Below are 26,602 nucleotides of genomic sequence, written 5' to 3'. Positions count from 1 at the left end.
CGAAAAAGCTGTTACTCGTGAATCAAATATTCATTTGTAGACCAACTCCATTAATTTTAACCTTCAGGAGAGAAACCAAGTATATTTTATGGCATTCTGTTGAGTGCATACAAAATTAAAGTAATATATTGCAATATATGTGTTTGATGCTTCAAAAGCACAATTTCCTCTCTTCAAGAATTTGTATTTAAGCCAACAGTATAAAATGATCGGATGATGATGTTTGTGTCTCAGATGAGTGCTAGCTGAGTGCATTTTACTAGCAGAATTTAACATTACATAAAATCCACAATTTAAAAAGGGAAACAAATGGTTTAAGGGTTACTTTTTATTGTAATTTGTTTAACTTATATGTCTTAAAAGAAAAAATATAAATTATTTAAATGGAATTTGTATTTTACCAAAGAAAAATGCTAGATGCACCCAGAAAATACACAGATTTATGGGTTTTCTCTAAAAGCCATTTACTTTTTACAGTCTCTTTAATTTAAACTACGTATGGGCCTATCTGAACAAAGCATGCCAAAGGAGGTGACAGGGAGGAGTGTCACAACTCTGATTCAGTTGTGCGTGTGTAAAAGTGGAGCTCAAGCTCTGAGATTTGTAAAATTAGAGTTTTTGTTTTTCTGTATAACAGGTAAAGACAAAAAAGGTAAACATGGGAAATTAGCCTGGTGCAACATTTACTACCAACATTTTTTAAGATAAAATAAATATGCATATGCAAAATGACCTTCCTACCCAAGAAACCTACAAGGCTGCTATTAATATGCTTTGAGGTTGTCAGCATCAATGGAGACTAATGCATGTGATAATCTAACCTTTAAGTATAAGGAAAGGTTTTCTATAAAAGCAATATGAATATATGAATCACACCTCTCAGAAATTACATGCACTAAGCGGGCAGACTGATTTATACATTATTTTATTCAAAACGATCCTGACATAAAAATTCTGTTTAATTTAACCCAAATAACCTTTTTATTGTTGTGTCAACTAATCTTTTATAAGAGAAAGTTACTTTGATTGGATCTACATAGATTGCTCATAGTCACATACATAGCAGTATTAGACATTTCCTTTTTGCTTTTTAAGGAAGAAAGCCCCTAAATTCCAGGTACATTTGCAATAACTTCAATGTTTCTCCTGCAGGTTTCCTTACTTTCTACTCAGCATGTCATACAAGAGCAGAACTGAACCAGGAAAATATAGCAGCTCTGACTGAGATTCTTCCTATTCCTACATAGCGGTGCATCAGACAGGGGCCGTACAGTCACACAGGCTGTGAGAAATGCACATAATGGTCAGTGATTAATTTGACAGTCGTCGCACTAAAATGGTATTACATTTGGTTGCATTTAGCAATTTTAATGACTCACATTTTCTATTTTTCATTTTTACTGACGTTTTCAATTAAAAACATTAGATTAAAAAAAATACAAAAAAGAAAAAAAAAATCCTGCTCATGTCTGTTTTCTTTTCTAATGAAATGTGCTAAGCAATTATTAATAAATAGACTATCAGTGAAGTTTATTTACCCAATTCAAATCTATAAATACTTTTAAGGTTTCTATATTTCAAAAAGAATCTTCCTGCCTTGAAAGAATATGGTCATTAAGGCTAGGTTCACACCATAGCGATGCGGGAATGCCGCGAATCCGCTGCGTTTTCCCGCATCGCATGCCTCCCGCCGGCAGTTCACACTGCCCTATGCGGACTGCTGGGAGTGTTAATGAAATGTTAATGACACCCCCAGACCAGTCCGCATATCGCAGTGTGATCTGCAAACTCGGACAGGAATCGGATCGCATGGTGTGAACACCCATGCGATCCGATTCTGCTGCGGACCAAAAAAAGGGTCCTGTGCGAGTTTGCGGCGGGTGCGATGCGAATTCAGCCATACTATCTGTATGGCTGAACTCGCATCGCACAGACAGATCAGATGTGATTTGCACTGCAGTGCGAATCACATCCGGATCTCTCACCCGCAGCGGTGTGAACCCAGCCTAAAATTGCAGCTGGGATACCAAGTCACAGACATGATATAAGCAGTTAAAGTGTTACTAAACCCACAAGAGTAAAAATCAGTCTGTATATGCAGCATAGCATGCTTGTTATATTCACGGTGGCACTTAAGGGGTTAATCCTCTGCATTGTGTAAAAAGGCTGCTTTATCCTGTATGCACAGATCCTCCTCCTCTTCTGCACTGTATCTGGGGAAGACCAGCCAGCACAGGCAGGGTAGCCGACCTGCACGTGCTCAGTTGTGTCTTTTATGCTGGAGAGAACATTTACTTGTTCTCTGAGCTAGCCAGGTCATATGAGATTGACATCACACACGTAGGCGTGTACACAGGCTGTAGTGGAAATGTCCTCCTACCTGAACTCTCAGCACTGGAGAAACTGTGCAGTTTATCATACAATCATCCAAAATGTATATAGTGGCAGTATTGTACAGTAATGTAAAAAAATGTATATGCTGTGGCACTGTGTTGGGGGGATTAACTATTTTCATATTACTGGGTTTAGTAACTTTAACCACTTAAGGACCAGGCCTCTTTTTCAGACTCAGTTTTTTTGCTAGAAAATTACTTAGAAACCCCAAACCTTATACATTTTGTTTTCTAACACCCTACAGAATAAAATGGCGGTCATTGCAATATCGTTCTCGCTCTAACAATCGCGGCGATAACTCACGTGCGTTTTAACCACCGATTTGCGTTTGCTTCTGCGCGCGAGCTCGTTGAGACAGGGCGCTTGAAAAAATAAAATAAAGATTTTTTCCTTATTTTAATTTATTTTTACACTGTTTATAAAAAAAAAAAAAAAAAAGAATTTGAGTCAATTTTATTTCTATTACAAGGAATGTAAACATCCCTTGTAATAAATAGCATGACAGGTCCTCTTAAATATGAGATCTGGGGTAAAAAAAGACCTCAGATCTCATATTTGGACTTAAATGCAATAAAAAATAATTGTCATTTGAAAAAAATTACACTGAAAAAAATGTGCCTTTAAGACTTATGCTATGCCATGGTATGGAGACGGGTGGGGGCCATCTTAGCTGCACTCGTCTCCATACCCAGCCACGGATAGGACCCGATCGCCTCCGCCGCTGCCGACGGTAAGCGGTGGAGGGCGCGGGACAGCGACGGGAGGGGGGTGGCGCCTCTCCCGCAGCTGATAACGGTGATCTTGCAGCGAATCCGGCGAGACCACCATTATCTTTTACCGAACCGCCGCCTGAAGAAAAAGGATACATCTGTTGTAGCAGCAGCTGCTGCCGTTACCGAGATATCCCTCTTCAAAAAAAGGAGTACAATTAGTTTTGCACTCCTGTGACATGTTTTCAGCAGAGAGCGGGTTGAAGTCCGCTCTCTGCTTATGTCACAGATCAGTCCAGACACCGCATCATCCCAACTTCAAAAGTCTGGATCCGCCAGGTGCCTGTACTGATGGCAATCTCAGCAAGTCGCTGAGACAGCCGCTCCACGCGTTTCATATCACATTGCTCCAGTGAGCGTGGAGAAGCAGAGAAGAAGAGATGCCAACAGCGAGCAGCTCTCCTCTCGGGGAGCCATGAGAACCGAGCCATTGGTTTTCAGTGCAGAGATGCCAGGGGGTACAGATGCAGCATGGGACCGATGCTGCATCCGCCTAGGCAAGTATGATCATGAGGGAAAAAGCCAAATTCATACTTCTCATTTAAGTAAAATTAACCCTGATAAATTTTAGGGACATACCAAAGAGAAAAACTGATGGTGTGCAGAAACATGGTAAATAGCTGATCATTTTGCTTGCAATATTCAGTAAAAATAAAAAAAAATAAAAACAAACACAGTATTTCTCATAGTTACAAAATACAATTCGATTTTCTATGATAGAAGAATTAGATCCTTGATTTATATTTACTCTGCGCCTTCCAGAAGAAATCTCATCCTTTAAATGTACTCCCACCTAGCATCCCCTGAAGTCTTATATTCACTAGTTTGGCCACTCCTTGCCATGGGGTGCTGCACAACGGCTACAAAACTATCCCCTCCAGTTGTGGCTCCCCAAGGAAACAGAATGAGCAGAGACCGTGAGTTACAGCTGTAAATCACTGTCAGTAGAACACATTTCTTAGATCTTATGTGTATATAGACTTTGGCTTGGCATGTGCAATGGAAAGAACTTCTGGCGTTTGTCCCCTATGTTTTATCAAGTCCAAAGTCAGCACAGCCCTCTACCAGGACATTTTAGAGCACTTTATGCTTCCCTCTGCTGACCAGCTTTATAGAGATGCAGATTTCATTTTCGAGCAGAACTTAGCACCTGTCCACACTGCCAAAAGTACCAATACCTGGTTGAATGATCATGGTATCACTGTGCTTGATTGGCCAGCAAAATCGCCTGACCTAAATCCAAAAGATAATCTGTGAGGTATTATCAAAAGGAAGATGAGTGACAACAGACCCAACAATGCATATGAGCTGAAGGCCGCTATCAAAGCAACCTGAGCTTCCATAACACTTCAGTAGTGGCACAGGCTGATCACCTCCATGCCAGGCCACACTGATGCAGTAATTCATGCAAAAGGTGCCCCGACTAAATATTGAGTTCATACTATACCCTACATAGACCTTTTCAGTAAGTCAACATTTCTGTATGAAAAATGCTTTTTTTTATTGGTTTTATGTAATATTCAAATTTTCTGAGATGATGAATTTTGGGTTTTCACTAGCTGTAAGCCATAATGATCAAAATTAAAAGAAATGCCTGAAATATATCACTGTGTGTAATGAATCTAAATAATAAATGTGTTTCACTTTTTGAATTCAATTATTGAATCAAATGAACTTTTTGATGCTATTCTAGTTTTTTTAGATGCACCCATATATTTCCTGTACCCATTTCCTATAGACCTCCATATTTTTCTATATGTTTTATACTTGTGTCATGTAGAGGGCTGTGTGTGTGACATAACAGTTTGATGATTTAACAGCTGGGCAGCCGCAGCACATGAGGTTTTTCACCTTGATGCACAGAATGCATTAAAGTGAAAAAATCGAGGGTTTACAACCTCTTTAAATCAGTTGCTTTTAAACACACCCCAAATGAGTACAAATTGAGCATGTCATCTGAACAGTCACAGATTATTCTCTAGTACTGCTGATCTAGAAGTACAACATGTAACATTACTTTCATACCAGAGTGACTGGTGTCATACCGGTACTTTTCAAATACGCTTATAATCAATTGTTTTAGTTATACAGGACAAACTGCAATAGGAGCTTTATCCCATCCCTTGCTTCCAAAAACCTCAGAACGTGCACAGTAAAATGCAATAAAATCATTCCCGCCTGAATTAGCTGGCTAACAGAAAGGGCAATTAAACAAGATTGAAAGTCTACTGTGGTTATGGACCCACTGCAGTCTTTCTAGAGCTTATGCAAATTGCAATGTTTCAAGGCAACGTTTTAAGCAATATAATTATATTATTGAGCCTCCCTCTTTGTTGTCTCACAAAACACAGGGGCAATGAAACTGCTGTAGCGTGTTTTCATAACAATCTCTTTTGGATGTTCCAGATTTCTAAAACCTATCCAAGCTGATGTTCTAAGGAAGCAATGCCAAAAGAATTATGGCACTTTTATTTTTCCTCTTTTAACAGAAGCCTATTGTGTAGTGTAATGCACAACAGTAAAATATTAAGGCTGACAGTTTGGGTTTATTCATAATTAATAAAACTAGCTTAATGTTAATATAAATCATTGCCATTTTGCAACAAAAAGCCCCATCATGTATTGCAAGAATACGATTTGTGGCACCAAGGCCCCAAACAGGTTAAATGAAAGTCTACCATTTACTGACAACACCAAAAGCACAGGGTGTCTGGGGGATTTAGAAAGGCTATTAGGGACACTGGGTGATACTCTGGTGTCATTGTCATATTGATTTTTGTTGTCATACAGCTGACAGTGGACAAGGGTTCTGCAGATTAATGTCATTTATGGTTGACAATTAGTATGGTGCACTTTTCAGGAAAGCAAAGCAGTGTAAATCACTATTATTATAGTGGCAGATGGGCTGCCATATTTACATATACAGTTATGCCAAACCTTTCACTTGTACATCAATATACTCAAACAACACTTATGCTTTCAGTTGCTCTAGTGAACATCACATCTGGTTCCAGACTGAACAATAGTTAAACTGGGGAGATGGAGTATATTGCCATTAATACAGTAGATATTCTGTCCAAAAAAACAAAAAACACACCTGTATAACAATAGCATAATGTGCTAGTATGCATCGCATACTAGCACATTTTGAAATACTTACCTTAAAATGAAGCCCTGCAGTGGCACCCGGTCACCGCTGAGGGAGGTGACATTCCCTCTGCATTTCTTCCAGGATCGCTGGCTCCGGCTGTGTGAGCGGCCGGAGCCGCAATGAAATCACTCCCTCACGTGAACACGGGAGTCCTCCGTTCCGGCAGCACAAGCCGGGCCTGCAGAACGTATGCACCGTCGATGTCAGCGGCTGCATGCAGGGTCAATATATCCTAAACCATGCAGGTTTAGGAGATATTCTTTTTAGCTACAGGTAAGCCTTATTATAGGCTTACCTGTAGGTAAAAATCACCAAGCTGTGTATACAACTGCTTTAAGAAAAGCATTCAAAAATAAGATTCCAGCCAGCAAAAATTCCCTTATATGTGAAGGCTCCTTAAAATTAATCTATGGCCATTAAAACTATAAAACAAGCTTTCACTGACCACTTTAGGTGCTGATGCTGAGGAGTGATTCATTATCAGCAGTGCTCAGCAGTAGACATGTCGAGTTCAGTTCAGACTTATGGTTTACTCATGTCAAGCACCAACACATCACCTGTAACACAGATAAAGCAAAAGCTTATTTGGCGCTTATAAATTTACAGAAGTTGAACATCCAATGCACAGTTCTTAAGCCATGAAGCTCTGAGGTGGAATCATTATGTGACTGCAATTCAACTGTCTTTTTCTGTTTTCAAATGACTATATCGCACAGGTCTGCAGTGCAACATTCAAAGACAGGAGCCAACAAGTGCATTTTGATGCCTCTTTTACACAAGTCAAACTGCTATCAGCAGAATGCCCCAAGAAAGAAAACAGGTAAACAATGTAGTTGAAAAAGATAGTGTACATCTGCACTGCAGACGTCAAAGATCACATTTGGTTGTAGCACAAAAGGGAAAATACTATGTGTTTTAATGAACAGATAATAAAGCGGCATTAAACCCAAAACCAAAAATGTAATATGTTGCAGCTCATCAACTGAATTGTAGTGGCTGCTAATTAAATAGGTAATATCATTTGTGACATTGTAAATGTAAAAAAAAGTCACTACAAATTCAAGCCATGAATTTCCTGCTGAAAATCAGATACTGCAATTCAGGACTATGTTTCCAGTTCCCAGACTTGTTGAAAAAGATGTTGCCAGTTACAGTCCCTTGTGACCTCCCATCCAAAGACATGTGTGTGGAAAAAGCAAGGAAATGCAAAGAATGTGCCTTGTACAATTAAGTACAATGAATATGTAATTACTTTGTACACTCTACTTTTCTCAGTCTATACTCATATGATAGTTATTACTTTAGGCTAATAAGGCCTAAAGCCCCGTAAACACAAGCAGAATGTGGGGAGCCATTTGCACTTACAAAAATTACCGTCTGACATTCTGCCCTTGTGTATGTCGGTCCGTTGGACATGCATGATGGAAAATCAGCAGCCGACTCCTGACCAGAACTCTTAGCCAATGGCAGAACACTCAGCTCAGCGGAGGAGATCACTGGACTAACCTCGCATGGAATTGGCAGTTTTTTTTTCAGGTTGCACAAAAAACAAAACAAAAAAACTGTACTATGTACCAGGCTTAAGCCTCATTCACACTTGAGCATGTTTTAGCATGCTGTCCTATGCCGAATCCGGTTCTTTCTAAATGTCCCTGTTTACACATGTACACTCACTTACCCTACACTTTAAAAAAAAAGTACATAAGCTTTTTAATGTATTCAGGGATTTTTATCCCCATAAACACATACCTCTGTAGGTGTGGGTCATGACTGTAAATGCACAACACACACATTTCTGCGCACAAAAAAAATATGTTCTTCTGTTGGAACTCCTCTCATCCCCATGCACAGCCTGGAAAAAAAAGTGCCTAAGTCTTGATACACATGCAAAAACAGTTAAAAAAAGATTTTAAAACACCTACAAAAAAAAAAAAAAAAAAAGCTTCAAAACGACTAGGAATGCACTCTGCTCAGGTGCAAATGAAGGCTCATGGAGGATCTTACCTTTTCCCATTCAAAAATAAATATATAAATAAATAAGAATGGATGGATTTGGGCTTTAAGGAAAACCTGTATTCCTACATAAAGTTAGGATTGAAGTGTAGAGCATCTTTTGAGTTTACAAACAAGTGCTCTTGCAAATTCTTCTCTGGTCTGGTTACGTGATCCTTCATTTGCAGGGGAAAGGAGAAAGCACTGACAATGGCTGGGCCATGGCAGCCTATGGGTGATATCATGTCTCTCGTAATTCCCAGCTATTGTCGAGGGATCCATGACCCAGGGAAACCGGAGCTGTAAGATCATGACATGACCAGAGAGGACTAAAAAAAAAGTTAAGTATACAGATCTTTTCACACAGGAAAGGCAGGATAGGTAGGAAGAGGAGGAAGGGGAGGGAACATTTTTAAGATTCGTTAGTATTAAGCTTGAATTCAACTTTAAATCTTGAAAACAGTTAGGTTGAATAGCAATCAGTTTTTAGATCTGAGGCCCTGTGGCATAACTTCTTTGCAGAGATAACCAGTTCTTGATTTCAATACTACTGTATATTCTTTGGTAAAAAAAAGTGGAAAACTGTATTTTCGTATTTACAGTAAAGTCTTTTTCTTGGGGTTCATTGGGTTACAATGATGCTCACAGCAAGATTTGGAACCTGGCAAACCAAAAAACAGTGACCAGATTTAACCCCTCCACTCATAGCATTCCTCGGTTTTAAAGGAAAAACAATAAAAGGAGCAAGACTATAGACACAGTGGAGTTCGATGTTGAAAAGCCCAAGAAGCCCACAGACCTAGCAGAGTGCACCATGACAGGAAAAAGTGGAACCTGACCCTTAAAGAGGAAGTAAACCCTGATGAGTTTACTTCCTCTTTTTTTCCCTGCAAAGGTAAAGCATAATGGACTATTATGCATCGCATAGTAGCCCATTATGTGTCACTTACCTGACACAGGAGCCAGCGAAGTCGCCGCTGTCCCCTGTAGTCCGCCGCATCCATCTTGCTGGTGGCGTCTCGCAGCTCCGCCGCTGTCATTCGGCAAAGCCGCGATGACGTCACTCCTGCGCATGCGCACGGGAGTCGACAAATGCGGCAGCTCCATTCTTGGAACTGCCGCGCTCAGTGCGCCTGCGCGCCGCTGTCTACGGCGCATGCGCCGTAGACAGCGGTGCCCGTTTTCGGGCAAATATCTCCTAAACCATATAGGTTTAGGAGATATTGCTTGGACCTACAGGTAAGCCTTAATCTAGACTTACCTGTAGGTCAAAGTGGGTTGTAAGGGTTTACAACCACTTTAAAACCATAAGCTTGGATGATGATCAGTCTGAGCCATGTAAAGGGCAGGTACAAGAAGCTGGTCCCCCTTTACAAAGACCATCAGGGATGACAAATGTCAGTCAGTGGCTGTGAGATAAACATGCACAGCATGCACTACTTCCAGACAATGAAGGGAGATTTCTTTCTGACAGAAGAACTGTAAAACTATGTCCTAGTTGAGGTGAAAGGTCAAAACCACCTTAGTGACTCTTGGATACCAAAGGCGATAGTGACAAGAAAAGCAATCTTGTGAGTAAGAGTGGAAAGGGGGATATTGCCGGCTGGGTTCAAAGGGTGGTTTTCCGAAGTGATGAGAGAACCAAATTCAGATACCACGGGTAAACGCACAGTGGGAGCTGCATGAGACACTACAGGCAGTATTAAAGCGGTTGATGGACAGTGAGCTGGACAGAACCTCTGCAGCAGGATTGCACCTATATGTCTGGGAGCAGACATGTTGCACTACACGAGAGGACAATGCACAAGTTACAAGGCAAAGCCCTGAATACTCACAAACCAGCTGCAATCATGAAGGATCCCTGCGTCACTTGCAGGTGGGAATGTGTTACCTCATGCTGAATGATGGGAAGAAGAGCATGGAGTGTGTATGAATGACTTCTCCACCTAGGGTAATACATGAGTATTGAATCCTTTAGTGTTAGCCCTTTTTTCAAATATATTAACTGAAAAATATGGACAATAATGGAGCCCAATAGTCTTATTAATAAGGTAGCTCATGGTTCACCATGTGTCTATGGCCAGTCACAAAAGGAGATTGCAGAGACTGTGTTACACCAAGGCTGTGCCATGGTTCTGGACCCAGAAAGCACTCCATGGTTAACACAGTACACTCAGATCTGGAAAGCACCACAATTCGGAGCCCAGTGGTGGTGAGACCTTTTCAAGCTAACCTCGCAATCATTCATTCCAGCGGGGTCCAGGTATAGCCTCCAAAACAATTGCTGAGGATATGTCAATCCCCCATAAGGATACTAGCAAAAGACTGAGGACTCATGAAGTGGGGTAAGGTTATGGGAGGGACACCCAGGAGACATGACCTCAAAAGCTTGCCAATGACCAATCGCCTGAAAGAAAAAGGCCATAACCCAAGGTCTTCGAATATTCAGCCTGCGTTCTGTAATGTACAATTAAGACAATCATTTTGAATGTAGAAAAAGGAAATGGCTAGTAAAAAAATAAAATTATATATATATATATATATATATATTTATTTTACACACACACACACACACACACACACATATATATATGCATACACTTGTTTTTAAAATTACACATTTTTTTTTTTTTTTTTTTTTTTTTTTACAAATGTAAAATACCTCCAGCCCCCACTCCCTAGTCTAGGGATGGCAAACCTTGGCACCCCATATTGTAATGTAGTTTCAAAACATCTGGGGTGCCAAGGTTCGCCATCACTGTCCTAGTCCATTCAATACACACAGCTGGGCCACACACCTCATCTCCTCCATACAACCACCATCCCGATCAAACGCAGATCTACCACCTCCAAAAGCTATAGCCTCCTGCACCATCCATAGTCCAGCTTGTAAAAATCTAGTGCTGGTTTGCATACTATCCAAAGCTCCATAGAATTGAGGCAGCAGTACCAAAAAGGAGCAATATTCTGGGGAATGAGGCCCCAAGGATCAGAGGTAGGAAGGAACAGACCTGTTTTTTTTTGGGGGGGGGGGGATTAAGGAGATTTATTTTTGACAAAGGCTTACTTTACATGTAAGGACTTTATTACACTCCATGTCTCTTTTGGAAAGATTTCCCATGTCCTATCCCTGGGCAACTATAAACTGTATGCTGTAAGCATTTTAGCAATGTTCTTATCTGCTTCAGTTGTATACTTATAAAAAGTGAGAGGGTCTGCATTTATTATAATCATAGGATTAGTTCCAGGCCTGCATTCATTGTACCCCAGGCATGCCTTTAGATGTACAGAATTCTGCAAGTATTTCACCACTGGTACCAGTGCAGAATAACAAAAACAAACAAAAAGAATACATGCTGAGGATACCATGCAACAAGCTCTTTAGTTCGACTTTTTTTATTATCCAAATTCTTGAAACAGTAAAATTACTGAAACAGTAAAATGATCTTGCACTTAAAATCTACTCAGACATACAAAAAAGCTTAGTAATTCTTATACTGCAGATCTTAAGCAACACGATGGGGTGGTATAATGTCTGTTGTTATAGTAACTGCAAGTCCTGTCTATTGAAGTGTTATGAATTAACCCCATAATAACCTGAGAGGTTACCGATAGCAGATGCTATGCTTTTCTCTCATAATTTAAGATGCAAGGCTTTTTTCACTCTAACAGAGAAATGGGGTTTTATCAATATTACATTGAATGTTTTTTTTCCCTGTAATTCTTTCCAAGTACTATGAAAGCCATATTTTGTAATTTTACCTATATGTTTTGGAGCATTTCCTATAAAAAAAAAAAAAAAACACAGAGTGCGGCTTCACAGTAACTAATTTGGGGCTTAGGGGAAATAACAGGAGTTTAAAAAGCAGTCCCGTTCAATGACCTTGGCTACCCACATAGCTACATTTTTAGAATAACTAGTAACTGTTGCTGAATAGCATCATTCTCTGAGCTTTGTAGCCAAATGCAGGGTTATGGACCTCAAAAGAATTCACTTTGGCACAAAGCATAAAAAGCGGAAAAAAAATAACGGACTGCAGCTGTTTGAATAACCACATTTTACTGTTCATATAAGGTCTCATTCTTTGCACACCTTGCATGTGAGCATAAATAACAATACTCCAAAATGACAAGGCGTGACCCCTATAACAAAGAAAAGGGGAGAGTAAAAATAAAAATAAAAGAACGGGAGGGTTCTCAAAATGGCCCAAGCACAGCAGCACATACAGTATCTCACAAAAGTGAGTACATCCCTAAAATTTTTGTAAATATTTGATTATATATTTTCATGTGACAACACTGAAGAAACCACACTTTGCTACAATGTAAAGTAGTGAGTGTACAGCTTGTATAACAGTATAAATTTGCTGTCCCCTCAAAATAACTGACGCTTTGAAAAAGAACAGCTGCATAGACACGCCCCTTTTTTACGTATTTCGCAATCAGGTTTTCAGAGGGTGTGGCTCTTGAGATCCTGGTGAGAACGAATTTCCACCCTTCAGAGAAAAATAGTCTGGATGACCTGGCTGTGTATTACTCTGACGGGCATGTGTTTGCTGTCCATGGCAACCATATGAGCAGCACATTGCGAGATATTTGAAGTGCCTCTGATTAATCCTTTAGGGGGCAAGTGCATAACCAAAGGGGTTCACACTGAGCACAAGGTTTTCTCCGTCTGCATGGTGGGGTGTGCATTTTCTGTGAGGGATTTCTATAAGCCTGAGGGTTCCTGGAGCACTTCACTCACTTTATGAACTTTTATCTCATCTTTGGGACTTTATGTTACTAATTGATTACAGGTCCTATTAGGGTTAACTGTACTGATATTATTTAATATATACTGTGTATATTAAATATTCTTTTTGCACAAATGTATTTGTTAATAGATCATAGAGCTGTTAATGCTAAAGTGCTTGAGACTGTATTTATGCATATTTTTGAAGATTTTATGTACCATACAGGGTTCCAGGGTGGAGAGGTCAACAGATGAATGCAGAGGGTACTGAAGGGTACTGAGAGAGGACAAGGACAAGAAAGCGACCTCAAGAAGTTAGAAAAGAGGAAGTCTAGGAATAGAAACATATGGAAACTTATTATTAAAAAAATATAGTTAATCAAAAAACCTCAAAAATAAATCAACAAGATACCATCGTCCCAACATGTATATGAAGAAAACTGGGCATAGCCCAGGACAACCAAGAGGAAATGACCTTGAAGAGATAGATTTCCTATTGGTTCAGTGGGAATAGGGACTATTGCGGTATCAAAAATTAATATAAGACAAACATTAAAACACAATTACATTTTATTATAATTTGATCCATAAGAGATAATACAAAGACATTGCTGTAGCAGAACCACATTATAAATCCAATCACAGGACCCAATTGGTTCAAATTCTAAACAATTAGATATTTAGATATTTTACGGAGATGCAGAGATGACGCATAAATCCGACCGGTTTCGCGGTACTAAGAACACCGCTTCCTCAGGGAACGACACTTTTACAAATCTAGTATGAGAAATATATGTATAAATATGCAGCAATGCCATATACAGTGTCAGTACAGTTTTTCATAAGAGAAAAAATAACAATAACAGTAGTATTTAATAAGCGATACATCAAAATTGCATTAAAAAACACAGTGTTGGATCATGACTCACCCCTGGAACTCCCAACCCACAGCAAACAAGCGACCTATTGCGAGACACCCTCAAAACAGGGTGCCCCCCCTCCGGGCGGACATGGGGGGCAAAGTGGAGAGGCTCTACACAGCGCGTATAAGGACTGAAAGGAAGGGGGATGTAATAGTCTATTTAGATAATGTCCAGTGAACAAAAATATATGTATCAAGGACCATGGGCTGATAGAATAGTATGAAAGAATAAGTATAGAAGTAAACAGATAAGATCTCTTGTACCAACAACCAGCACCCAGTGAGCCATGGTCACTACAGCAGTGTGCGCCTCAAAAGATCGCTATTGTTAAGGCAGAAAACATACCCTCAATAAAGTGGATAGTTAAGTCAATTACTTCTAAGATGTCACCAGGTATGGTATGTAAGAGATGTCCACAGTTTCAATTACAAGTCTTTTCTGATTCAAAATAGAAAATAAATGTAATCAATCAGTGACAAATCATTAAAAACGGCCAGGAAGAAACTTGTACACATAACTGGAGCACCAATTGGGTCCTGTGATTGGATTTATAATGTGGTTCTGCTACAGCAATGTCTTTGTATTATCTCTTATGGATCAAATTATAATAAAATGTAATTGTGTTTTAATGTTTGTCTTATATTAATTTTTGATACCGCAATAGTCCCTATTCCCACTGAACCAATAGGAAATCTATCTCTTCAAGGTCATTTCCTCTTGGTTGTCCTGGGCTATGCCCAGTTTTCTTCATTAAAAAAATATAGGAAAGAAGAGGAATGTGGTCATACGTTCAGCAGATAAGGGGGGAGGGGTGGACTAGTTATATTTAATAAAAAGGAACATGAGGAGGAGATGGAAAATCTACTCAAACTTGAGAATACCTACAAGAAATCAAAAGGCTATACCAAACAACAATATGTGAAAAAGTTAAAGTCCTATGTGAATAAGTGAAGAGAGATAAAAATTTTGAACAAAAAAGGAGGCAAAATATTTGATCCCAGAATCCATAACACCACCGATGATGTATTACTTGCCAAAAATCCACAAAATAATTGAGAAACCTCCAGGCAGACCCATTATAAGTGGGATTAATTTGATTTTTTTCTAGATTGGGAGAATATTTGGATACATTTTTAAAATCCCTTGTACTAAAATGGAAATTATACATCAGGGACAGTGTCCAATTGATTAATGAACTTCAAGACTTCATAGGGATTGCAAACTGCCTACTTGCTACTATAGATGTCAACTCATACACTAGTATAGTTCAGAAGGTTGGTCTAGCAGGGGTTGAGAAGGCATTGCATGAAAACACTGGGCTAAGACCAGAACAAATTGGTTTTATCCTTGAAGGTTTTAAAATGGCAATGGAAGGTAAATATTTCTGGTATAATAAGAGTTACTACATCCAGACCAAAGGTGTGCCCATGGGAGCACGTTATGCCCCCAGCGTGGCAAATCTTTTCATGAACATGTGGGAAGAGAAATACATCTACGGAAAAAAAGATGCCCGGAAATCAAATTTTACCGAAGATATATAGACAATGTAATTATATTGTGGGGACAACAGAATCCTGCCAAAGATTTCTGAGTGACATGAATCAGAATAAATACGGGATCTGCTTTATTGGTAATAGTAATCAGCACCAGATAGATTATTTAGATTTGCAAATTTTCAAGAGGACTGATGAGCTACACACCAAAATATTCTTCAAACTGACAGACCGCAACCTTTATATACTGATGACGAGCTGTCATCACCCACGATGGAAAGAAAATGTGCCTAAGGGACAGCTGATGAGACTGTGGAGGAACTGCCATAATCTAGAAGATTTTGATGAACAAGCAAAATTATTAATTAAAAAATTTGAAGATAAGGGTTACCGGAAAGAGACAATATGGATCGTAATAATCTGGATCATAACAAATATGTAGCAAATATGGATTGTAATAATCTATTAATGATGAAGAACAAGAGAGAGAACTACTGTATGTAGCTTTTGTCACCGGTTTTAATAGCCAATATTAATCAATTGAATATATAATCAGGAAATACTAGCCCATCCTCAAATCTGTCATTTACAAAATTCTTCCCAAGAAACTGAAATTTGTGTATAAAATAGCTCCAACTCTTAGGGATCAACTTGTTCGTAATGTCATTGACCCTTCAAAAAATGTAAAATTATTCCCTGAAATGAAAGGATTTTACAAATGCTAAAAATGTCTACCTTGCAGGGTCAGTAAGAAACAACCAAGAAAGAAATAAAGAAACATTCAGATCCAGGACCAATAACAAAGAGTATCATATTATGGAACTTATCACATGCAGTAGCACGCATGTGACTTATGTCATTGAGTGTCCCTGCCACTTGCAGTATGTAGGCAGGACCACCAGACCACTCAACGCAAGGATTAGAGAACATAATAATATAAAGGATGGCTTGCCTAAACATAATTTGTCAAAGCATTTCAAGGAGGTACATCAAAGTGATCCTACAAGTTTGATTTTTTACAGGATAGATATAATTAAGGACCATTGGAGGGGTGACAATAAAAAGATAAGGATATCACAGAACGAGACAGGATTGATTCATCGATTCGGGTCTTTAGTACCTGGGGGGCTCAACGTCGACCTTAATTTTATATAATTTCTATTTTTTTTTTTTACGAGTTTTATTATTATTTTTCATTATTTTAAATCTAGCCTTTAACATCAGAATTCCATCTAGGATAACTCTTGTTGTCCTACTAGGCTGCAAGACAGTGTGCAGCGGGCTATTTATGCAGTATGATCAGCATTTGATACCCTCAGAATTAGGACTTCAACTAATGATTCTTTTCCTAATCGATTAGTTGGCCGATTATTGTTTTGATTGATTAATCAGTTAATAACCTTAAAATAAAAAAGTGTGGTGTATAATTTAGTTAATATGTAAGGTTTTAAAAAAGGGAATTTATTCTTAAATATCCCTATGCAGTGGTAAATATAAATAACCAACTATATGGTTAGGGAGCAAAATATCCAATCCACTCTGAGAATAACAGACAGAAGAGAGATACTGTATATACTATTAGAGGAGAGATATACTGTATATACTATTAAAGGGTGAATCTGGTAAATATCAGACTAAAAGAATATTTAAAAAAACAATGTCTTCCTTAAAAAAAAAAAAAAAGTCATTAAGAACGTTTGTTCAATTTTATAACTGTTAGTGGGGTCAAAACGATGTTCATTTTAAAACACAGTGACAGGATAATTTGGAAATGGAAAACTTCTTGGTCAAAGGAATTTTCAGACAGTGTATATGTTTTTTTTTTCTGAAATTACATTCATTTTAAAAACAGAATGTTAAAAACAATTGAAAATTTAAAACATTCTTTAACCACTTGACCACTGGGCACTTAAACACCCTTAATAACCAGACCAATTTTCAGCTTTCGGTGCTCTCGCATTTTGAATGACAATTACTCAGTCATGCAACACTGGACCTATATGAAATTTTTGTCCTTTTTTTCACACAAATAGAGCTTTCTTTTGGTGGTATTTAATCACCGCTGGTTTTTTTTTTTTTTGTGCTATAAAAGAAAAAATACCGAAAATTCTGTAAAAAAACGAATTTTTCTTTGTTTCTGTTAGAAAATTTAGCAGATTAGTAATTTTTTCTTCATAAATTTTGGCCAAAATTTATACTACTACATATCTTTGGTAAAAATAAGTACAAATTGGTGGATATTATTTGGTCTTTGTGAAAGTTATAGAGTCCACAAGCTATGGTGCCAATATCTGAAAATTGATCACACCTGAAGGACTGACGGCCTATTTCAATTCTTGAGACCCTAACATGCCAGAAAAGTACAAATACCCCCCAAATGACCCCTTTTTGGAAAGAAGACATTCCAAGGTATTTAGTAAGAGGCATGATGAGTTTTTGAAGTTGTCATTTTTTCCCACAATTCTTTGCAAAATCAAGATTCTTTTTACTTTTTTTTTTTTTTTCACAAGATTGTCATATTATCAGGTTATTTCTCACACACAGCATATGCATACCACAAATTACACCCCAAAACACATTCTGCTATTACTCCCGAGTATGGTGATACCACATGTGTGAGACTTTTACACAGCGTGGCCACATACAGAGGCCCAACATGCATGGAGCGCCATCAGGTGTTCTGGAGCACCCAGGACAATTCTGACATTTCTCTCCTACATGTAAAAATCATAATTTATTTGCTAGAAAATTACATAGAACTCCAAAACATTATATATGTTTTTTTAGCAAACACCCTGGAGAATACAATGGTGGTCTTTGCAACTTTTTATCTCGCACGGTATTTGCGCAGTAATTTTTCGAATGCTTTTTTTTGGTAAGAGGATACCGGTGTTATGGCAGCTAGCTAGGGAACCCTGGGCTACCTATATGAACATCGCCCTTTTATCCGGCATATATCTTTCCAATTTCCTTTTTTCCTCTTTTTTTTGTATGTTGACATTGTAAGCTGTCTCCCGCACAGGTATCTCCCCCTTCCACTGTTCTTATATTCCATCTTGACCTTCCATTGCTTCCCTTCCTTTCCCTCAACGCATTCCTCTACTAACTCCTTACTGACTATAATTACCTCAGAGTTTCGGAAACCTTTCCCGGATTCTCTGGCCAATAGGTAAGTTGCCTATTATGTTGGAGGTTTGCGAACCTATTGCAATACTCAATTTTTCCAAAGGGTGCAGGCCTCCTACTATTATCGGTCCTGGACAGCGCAGCTATGTTCAATATTGTGCAATAGGGTCACTATACCCATTTATGTTTGTTCTTTATCATTTGTCCCCAGGTTGCGGACAATATGGATGTTATATGGTTTAATCAATTTGGGGCATAATTCACCATTTGGTATATCTTTTGGTGGCAATAAGTAGTCTCACTTACAAATTCCTCTCCATGGTAGTCCCTCTTGAGACTCTTGAAGCACAGGAATATTGGGTACATTGTTGCCACGACACCTCAAATGTGTTTTACCCCTCTCAAGTCCTTTTTGGTCAATCTTAATGAATATCATGCTGATGTACCATTATTTTACTCATGGCAGCCAATTACATTTTTAATTCTATACAGCTTGTCTATATTTTTGCTTTAATTCAATAAAAACATTGAAACACAAAACATATGTATATGGAGTCAAATTTACAGCTGTGCAACAAGTTTGAAACTGTTGAAGTGCCTTATTAGGCTAGGTTCACATTTGTGTGCATTGGGAATGCTGGCAAAATCCTGTGCATTCCCGATCAGCAGGCAAAATGGGCTGCTCTTTAGCAGACATGTGAAGATACTGTAAGGATTCATGGCACCCCCACGAGCATCGGCAAATGCAGCGCGTTTTTGCGTGCGCCAAATCACTGGGTACTGTGGCACCATGCGACTCAACGGTGCAGCATGATTTTAAGAGTCGGGGACATCATCTCAAATGCATGGACTGCTGTACCTACAACATGTGCATGCAAATGTGAGGCATTGTACATTGTAAATGGAAGGAAGAATCACCCTTACAAAGGGTGCAAAGGATGTCCCCAACATTGATGTTAATAAACTATAGTCATTTTTTAAAATCTTTCCACCTATTAAATCCTCTGCCCTTGTTGTTTTAACTTTGGGTAGTAATTTTTTTTTTTTCCTGCCAGTAAATATCTTACAGCCCACTTCCTGTTTGTCTGGAAAAATGCCTCTATAAGAGGGCCAATGAAAGCTGCAGAGCTGGAGGTGTGCCTCTGCGTAAATCCAGAAAGTGAACATTCAGTAGCTTCAGCTGCCGAGAGTTAAAATGATTGCAGCCAGACTCAGTGGAGGGAGATTTCTGCAGAATATTTAGCAAGTACAGAATCACAGTATATAAAATAATATACAAAGTGGTTGGAGGGAAGCTTCAGAATGGCAAAGATGTTTTTATTATAAATTAGGTGAGCAGACTGCAGTTCCTCTTTAAGAGGAATTAATTCCTGGTTCCATTAGTGGTCAATGGGATAAAAAAACTAAATAAAAACCATTTGCGTCAATGGTTATTTACCTTACAGAGACTCGTCCCACGTTGCTGGCTCTGCCAAGTGATGTGGGTACTACAAACAGGCAAGCACCTTCAGAAAACAGATCAATCCGCCTGAACAGGTCATGCCAACTATAAAGGATCACTCATTGACACTAGCAATTTCTTGTGGAACCCAGAATCCAAGATGAAAAGAGCTGGTCTTTCCTGATGTAATAGATATACGAGAATTCTTTATTGCCAAGTCAGGTGTTATTTTTGTAAACTGACATACAGAAGTAGATATAAACCAACAGAAAAGGTTTTGCACTGATTTTGTAGACTACAGCAGGAAATATATGCTCATGTGCCTTTCTAAATTAGACAGGATATACTTTTTTTTTCCCTGAAGCCTATCTGGGAAAAGATCCTTGCTGCAGGAGAGAAGAAACAGTGAGAAATTTATAACAGGATGTGCTTCCTATTACTGTCCTAAGGATCAGTGCCCTGTGGAGTAATCATCGTAGGAGCAGGCATTTCAATCTTCTATCTATCCACAAGAGCAGCAGGAAATGTGAATCTGTTTGACAGCACAGATTTGCAAGTAAGCCTGGGCTATTTATTTAGCACTGCAAGGAAGTGGTCTAAACTATGGACACAGTAGCATATGATATTTGGAAGTGGAAAAACAAACTGATACAGCTGCTTCCGTTGTCAGACCAAATATAATCATACACTGCTACCACAATTAGAAATGGATTTACTATTTACAGTATTTTGCCTAGCAATGAATTACATAAGAAAAAAAAAAGTATTTAAAAAATTGCAGAGGGTGGGAGAAATCAAACTGAAAAAATGGAAATTGAAATATGCTGGCTAAGACTGAACACTGCATTTTTCTTAAAGCGTGGACTCTGACCTTAGCATCTGTTCTGCATTACTCTGGAGGCTTCCTGTAACTCATTAATCTACTTCATAACAAACATTAAGTTGGTTTAAGAGTTAATGTTTCTGTACCCCAAATATTTGAGTTTATTATTGAATGATTTGGGTTCCTGGATGGAAAAATATTCTAATGATAATAAAGTTTGACTCTTGATTAGAGGTCGACCGATATGGGTTTTTCTCTGGCCGATATATGATGCCGATTTTTTTGGGCCGATATGTAAGGCCGATTTTATTTATTTATTTTTTTCCTTTTTTATTATTATTTTTTTTTAATCCCCCTTGATCTAACACACCTTTCCCACTGGGGCGTTTTTCAGGCGCTTTTGGGCTAAAAATAGCGCCTGTAAAGTGCCTGCAAAATGGCTCCCCTGCAGTCTGTGTGAAAGACAGAGTGCTTTCACACTGAGGTGATGCGCTGGCAGGATCTTAAAAAAAAAAGTCCTGCAAGCAGCACATTTGGAGTGGTGTATACCGCTCCTCCACCACTCCTGCCCATTGATATGAATGGGCACCACTGCCGAAGCGCATGCAATGCGATTTGGCAGCAGTGCTTCATGGGCGCATTTAACCTCTTCCTTGGCCGCTAGCTGGGTTATATGTGCCCCACTAGCAGCCAAATAGCACCACTAAAATTATGGTAAAGAGCCGCTAAAACCTGCGTTTTACCATCAACGCCTGCCCGCTCCAGTGTGAAAGCAGCCTTCATAAGTGATACAGAAAATTTCTTACATTTAAAGCGAGAGTCCGCCGGGAGTCCGCGTTTTTTTTTATTTTGTTTTTTTTTAAAAGCCAGCAGCTACAAATACTGCAGCTGCTGACTTTTAAAATAGTGACACTTACCTGTCCAGCGCGCCCGCGATGTCGGCACCCGAAGCCGATCTCTCGGGTGCTGCCGCCGCCATCTTGGGTATGGGGATCAGGAAGTGGAGCCTTTCGGCTTCATTTCCCGGTTCCCTACTGCGCATGCGTGAGTCGCGCTGTGCAATAAGGATGGACCCGCTGCCTCTGGGATCTGTGTGTTTCCCAGCAGGCAGCGGGGGGACTTTCGGAAAGGGGCGTAATCTACGCCCCTTTCCGCAGAGAGCTATCCCGGAAGTGGGTGCAGATACCTGTACTGTACAGGTACCTGCACCCCCCTGAAAGGTGCCAATTGTGGCGCCGGAGGGGGGGGAGGAATCCAATGAGCGGAAGGTCCACTTTAGGGTGGACCTCCGCTTTAAACATTTATTAAACAAAACAAACCTCCAATCAGTTTACTTGTATGTATGATTTAGATTTAAAAAAAAAAACCTATATGTTAAATAAAAACAGGTAGTCAGAACTTTTGGACGAAAAAAAAAAAAATGGGCTAACTTCACTGTTTTTATTTTATTTTTATAATAGTGTATTTTTTTCCCAAAAAAATGCATTTGAAAGACCTCTGTGCAAATGCCGTGTGACATAAAATATTGCAACAACCGCTATTTTATTCCCTAGGATCTCTGCTAAACAAATATATATAATTTTTGGGGGGTCTAAGTGATTTTCTGGCAGAAAATACAGGATTTTTACTTGTAAGCAACAAGTGTCAGAAAAGATTTAGTCTTTAAATGGTTAAACTGAGAACTTCTACACACAGAGATGACTTCATTCATTCAAGTGTAAACATTGTATCATTTTGTTCTTTTCTTGGCAGCCTGCCCAGAGAGGAGGAAAGGGTTTCTATGACGACTCGGGCAACTTACACTGACTTCTATTACAGAAGTAATTTCAAAGTCCTGCTGTAGTTCTAAATCAGCTTTTTATCAGCACAATCGGCCGATGCCGATTATTTAAAAAACTGCAAATATCGGCCGATATATCGGTCGACCTCTACTCTTGATGTGTGAGGCATCTGCTTTACTCGCATTTGCATAAACAGTTTTACATTCTAGGGAAGTCCTCTGCAATACTCTTTATAGTAACATAGAGGGGTCCCCAACTTAATACCCCTAGAACAGAACAGAGTGACCATAGTCCTCCAGTTGTCAGACTTTCTCAGCCTATTTCCCCTGGAGGAACCCTCAAAATAATTTTTGGGTCTCGGGTTCAGCTCTAAGAAAAGGCACTTGTCCCCCAAACATGTCAGCTCTCCAACCCCAAATAAAATTGGCATCGCTTAGGCTGGGGTCATTTTGCTCGTGTTTGTGAGTACGTTTTTGTCACTTTTTATTTAATAAAATTTGGTGGTAGTAATGCACTAGGTGCTTGTGCCCTTCTTTTTGCAATCCCCGCTAAATACCATTATATTGATATTTTATGGTAAAAGATGTAAGTAAGCTTATATTAAGCTGCTGAAATAGAAGAAGATGGCATGCCTAGAATATTTGACCACCAGAGGGGATTATTTTTCAGCACTCTTGCACTACGAGTCGATAAGAATCATGAAAAATAATAACTGCAAGAGGGGAAACACTAAAAAAAATTGTAGTGTCCCTGAACATATTTTTGGTTAGTGTATAAATGCCCCTTTGCATTTGTGATTAGTGAAAAAAAAAAAAAACACCTTGCACTGGTGATTAGTGTAGAAGGGACAGGGAAAAATTGCCCTCTTACATTGGTAGAAACTGTATCTGGAAGATCAATTTGTCATTGTTCACAAGGAATCCCAAACATTCTCTGGAGGAACCCTGGCTAGGAAAATCTGTGCAAGGTAGACTAAAGGTTGACCACAAAAAAGCAACAGCTTCCATATATAATCATTTTGCGTCAATGTTGAAACATACTAGATTTCACTAGTAGGTGGTGCTGCAAGTGAGATTTACTTAGGATTTAAGTTTTTGATTTTATTTTATTTTTTTTTTACCATTCAAAAACAACCATTAGCTGCAGAAGAGGGTCCCTTTTACATGACTACACAGCGCGGTCCCAATCAGTTCCAGCTTTTCAAAAATAGTTTTTTCACGTTTTTTTAGAAGTAAATTTTTGTAGTGGGAACATTTGTTTTGCAGACAGTTGTCTAAATGGGGATTTCCCTCAAATTGAAGGGATTTCCTCTAATTTTCTATTGTATCTACAGGACAGGAAGTGAAGGAAAATCTCCTCAACTGGCAACAAAAACCTGACAACAAATCCCTCTGAACCATCTTGTAATGAATTGTGTTGTAACTGTACTTTCTCACTCCATTTTGTAAAGTGTTGCACAAACTATTGTGCCTAAAAAAATCCTGTATAATATTATGTGTGAGTCCACAAAAACGTAAATTAAATACATGTTAAAGCAGAAAGCCTTGGGATAAAACTATTACTGCAGTTTTTTTACAGGCAAATCTCTAAGGGATAACTATCATTCCAAGAGCTAAGATTCCATCCCTGGGGCAAAGAAATATCTAATAGCCCATCAGAAGACACAGCAAACAGTAAATCTGTAAGAATCTTTACCAAGTGTAAATGAAGACACTGCATGAGATCATTTGTTACTGCTGCCCCTTCCTGTTTATACAAGTAGCTGGACCACAAGCAGTTCTCATGGTTCACTAAACAACTTACTATTATTTTTTACTTCTGTCACACAAATGCCAAGTAGACCTAGAGCATATTTTCCTTGACAATGAGGATTTTCAGGCTATGTACACATTTGTACAGTGGTGCTTTTGGGACAACATGAATATGCCAGCATGTACTGACAGAGAACTCTACACATAAGCACTATATGGTATGAACACATGCATCCTGTAATGAACACAGTGTGCACAAAAATAGGTTTCTGGTAACTTCTGAGCAAACTATAGAGTGGAATTGTAATCTGCATACTTGTTTCAGGTTATTGCCTGCTCTTTTAAATTATCAACCCACCTTAACAGTTCATAATAGCTGTGTGACAGCCAGTGAATTTGTATTTTCTGAAGCAAAAGGCAGTAATAGCAGCCTCCACCCTTGTTCAGATGCCCTATAAAAAGGTAGGGAAAGGGTGACGAAGGGAGAATATTTCCCTAATCAGAGTTGGTGATCCAACTTGCCAGATTATTCCTTTTGAAAATGGCAAGCTTACAGCGTGGCTACCGACAGACATGTGACTTTTGCCAGGTCTGGCCGAAGGCAACCAAACTGGACATTAACCAAACAAAAAAAAAAAAAAAAACTATTTGTTAGTACGCCATGCAGAAGAATGAAAAATATATATCTTTAAGGAGCAGAGAAGTAAAATTTAAGATGACCTGTCCCCTAAAGACAATGCATGCAAACCTGCAGCCTTATTCAAATCCCAAAAGCTACATCCACACAAAGAGTTACTAAAGACAAAAAAAATCCTAAAACCCATATTTTTTTCCACAACCACAGCAAGAATCTTTTTTAGCTAAACATAATAATCTGGAGCATATTCTCCAAGTGTCGGTGAACATATGATTAGAGGGAAAGCGCTGACTCAGAGATGTAGCAATGTCAGACTGGTACATAAACCTATAATTACATCAATCTCACCGAGCAAGTATTTCTCTAGTTTTTAAAATCTGTACTAACGGAAGCAGACTAGCTTTACATATAGCTATACAACACAGAATTATACAGGTCTTACATATGTGTCTGCTAGAAAATACTAATTACCTAGATACAAAAAATAATGAAAAATGTTCTATATGCGATTATGGTTTTTACATGGAACCGCGTATAAAAAGCGACCTTACAAAAAGGTTTATTATGGGTGAATTGTTTACAGTTTAAACTGCAGGGAGTTGCTCTGCTATGGGAAAATTACAGGCTTACTTTAGGAATATACTATCCTGCCTTCCTTGGGCTCCCCCATGCCAAGGCTCCAAGAAATAACCGATACTTCAGGGTATGGGGAACACAATGGGACACCCAGGGCCGGCGCTACCACACTGCCTCTGAGAGCATAGCCACAGTTGCCAATTTTCCTACTAGCCTGGCTAGGGAACATGAGGGGCTGAAGGCCGCCACCCTACATGGGGCTGGGGCACTGACGGATTCTCTGCTGGCTAATCCAAAGAAAGTAGCAGCCGCCGTGGATGCCTGGCATGGGGACTATGGAGGAGGTCATCAGCAGCTTTGCATGTGAGGAGAGCCACATTGAGACGGCTCCTTGGAGTCCTAGGACAGCTAGGTGGGTGGAGGAGGAGGTGGGAACCATGTCCCCTCCCCGGTACACAGCTCCCCCTCACTTGCCGAGAACACACCTTTTCTGACCAAGTGACAGCCGCCTAACAGAAACGCTGCTCTGCATGGCTAATCACTTCTGGGGCAGGCTGGCCACCCTGCTGACATGGTGTTAGGTGACTGGAGAGGGTAGTGCCATAGCAGCGTGTGCTCCCCCATCTCTGGTGAGATCACAGTGGAGGAGAACCCCAGATGGTTGGTGCGCTTCAAACAGGTAAGGTCATGTGCGTCCATCTGCTGAAGAACTACGAGTGCCAGCGTGTCCAAACATCCTCTGAATCCCCTCTGAATGTGTCATGTCTAATGTATGCTGGGTTTGCATGTGGCAGATAGTATCACTATTATTGGCAGTGTATTATATATTTTATACTGGATCTATACTGTATGTCATACTGGACACTCCTTCCCAGGGCAGGATGCCCCTACTTGTCACATTTTCTTTCCATTATGCTCAAGCACAATCATCTCAGTGCAAACACAGCCTACATTTTGATTTTCCCTGATGATTAAAACTTTATGTGGCAGTTTATAGGGGCTTTGGCAG

At 39.3% G+C, this 26,602-nt stretch overlaps 1 protein-coding gene across 10 annotated transcripts in view; it reads right to left on the bottom strand.

The window, feature by feature from the left end:
• The window catches only part of RAPH1 (Ras association (RalGDS/AF-6) and pleckstrin homology domains 1), a 257,631-nt gene that overhangs the window by 144,226 nt on the left and 86,803 nt on the right, over window positions 1-26,602 (bottom strand). For 6 of the 10 annotated variants that reach the window (XM_077448539.1, XM_077448530.1, XM_077448532.1 and 3 more), the window contains exon 3: window positions 6,761-6,872. The exons of the other annotated variants lie outside the window; for them this stretch is intronic. In XM_077448539.1, the coding sequence (XP_077304665.1) occupies window positions 6,761-6,793 (33 nt within the window). In that variant the 5' untranslated portion in view covers window positions 6,794-6,872. The remainder of the gene's footprint in view (window positions 1-6,760; window positions 6,873-26,602) is intronic. 10 annotated transcript variants of the gene reach the window in all.

The sequence above is a fragment of the Lithobates pipiens genome, unplaced genomic scaffold (genome assembly GCF_037356315.1).
Source record: "Lithobates pipiens isolate NorthernLeopardFrog02 unplaced genomic scaffold, aLitPip1_a1.2 Scaffold_22, whole genome shotgun sequence".
In the NCBI taxonomy this organism is placed as follows: Eukaryota; Metazoa; Chordata; class Amphibia; order Anura; family Ranidae; genus Lithobates; species Lithobates pipiens.
The sequence above is the reverse complement of the archived record's forward strand: the minus strand, read 5'-3'. Positions and strand labels throughout refer to the sequence as shown.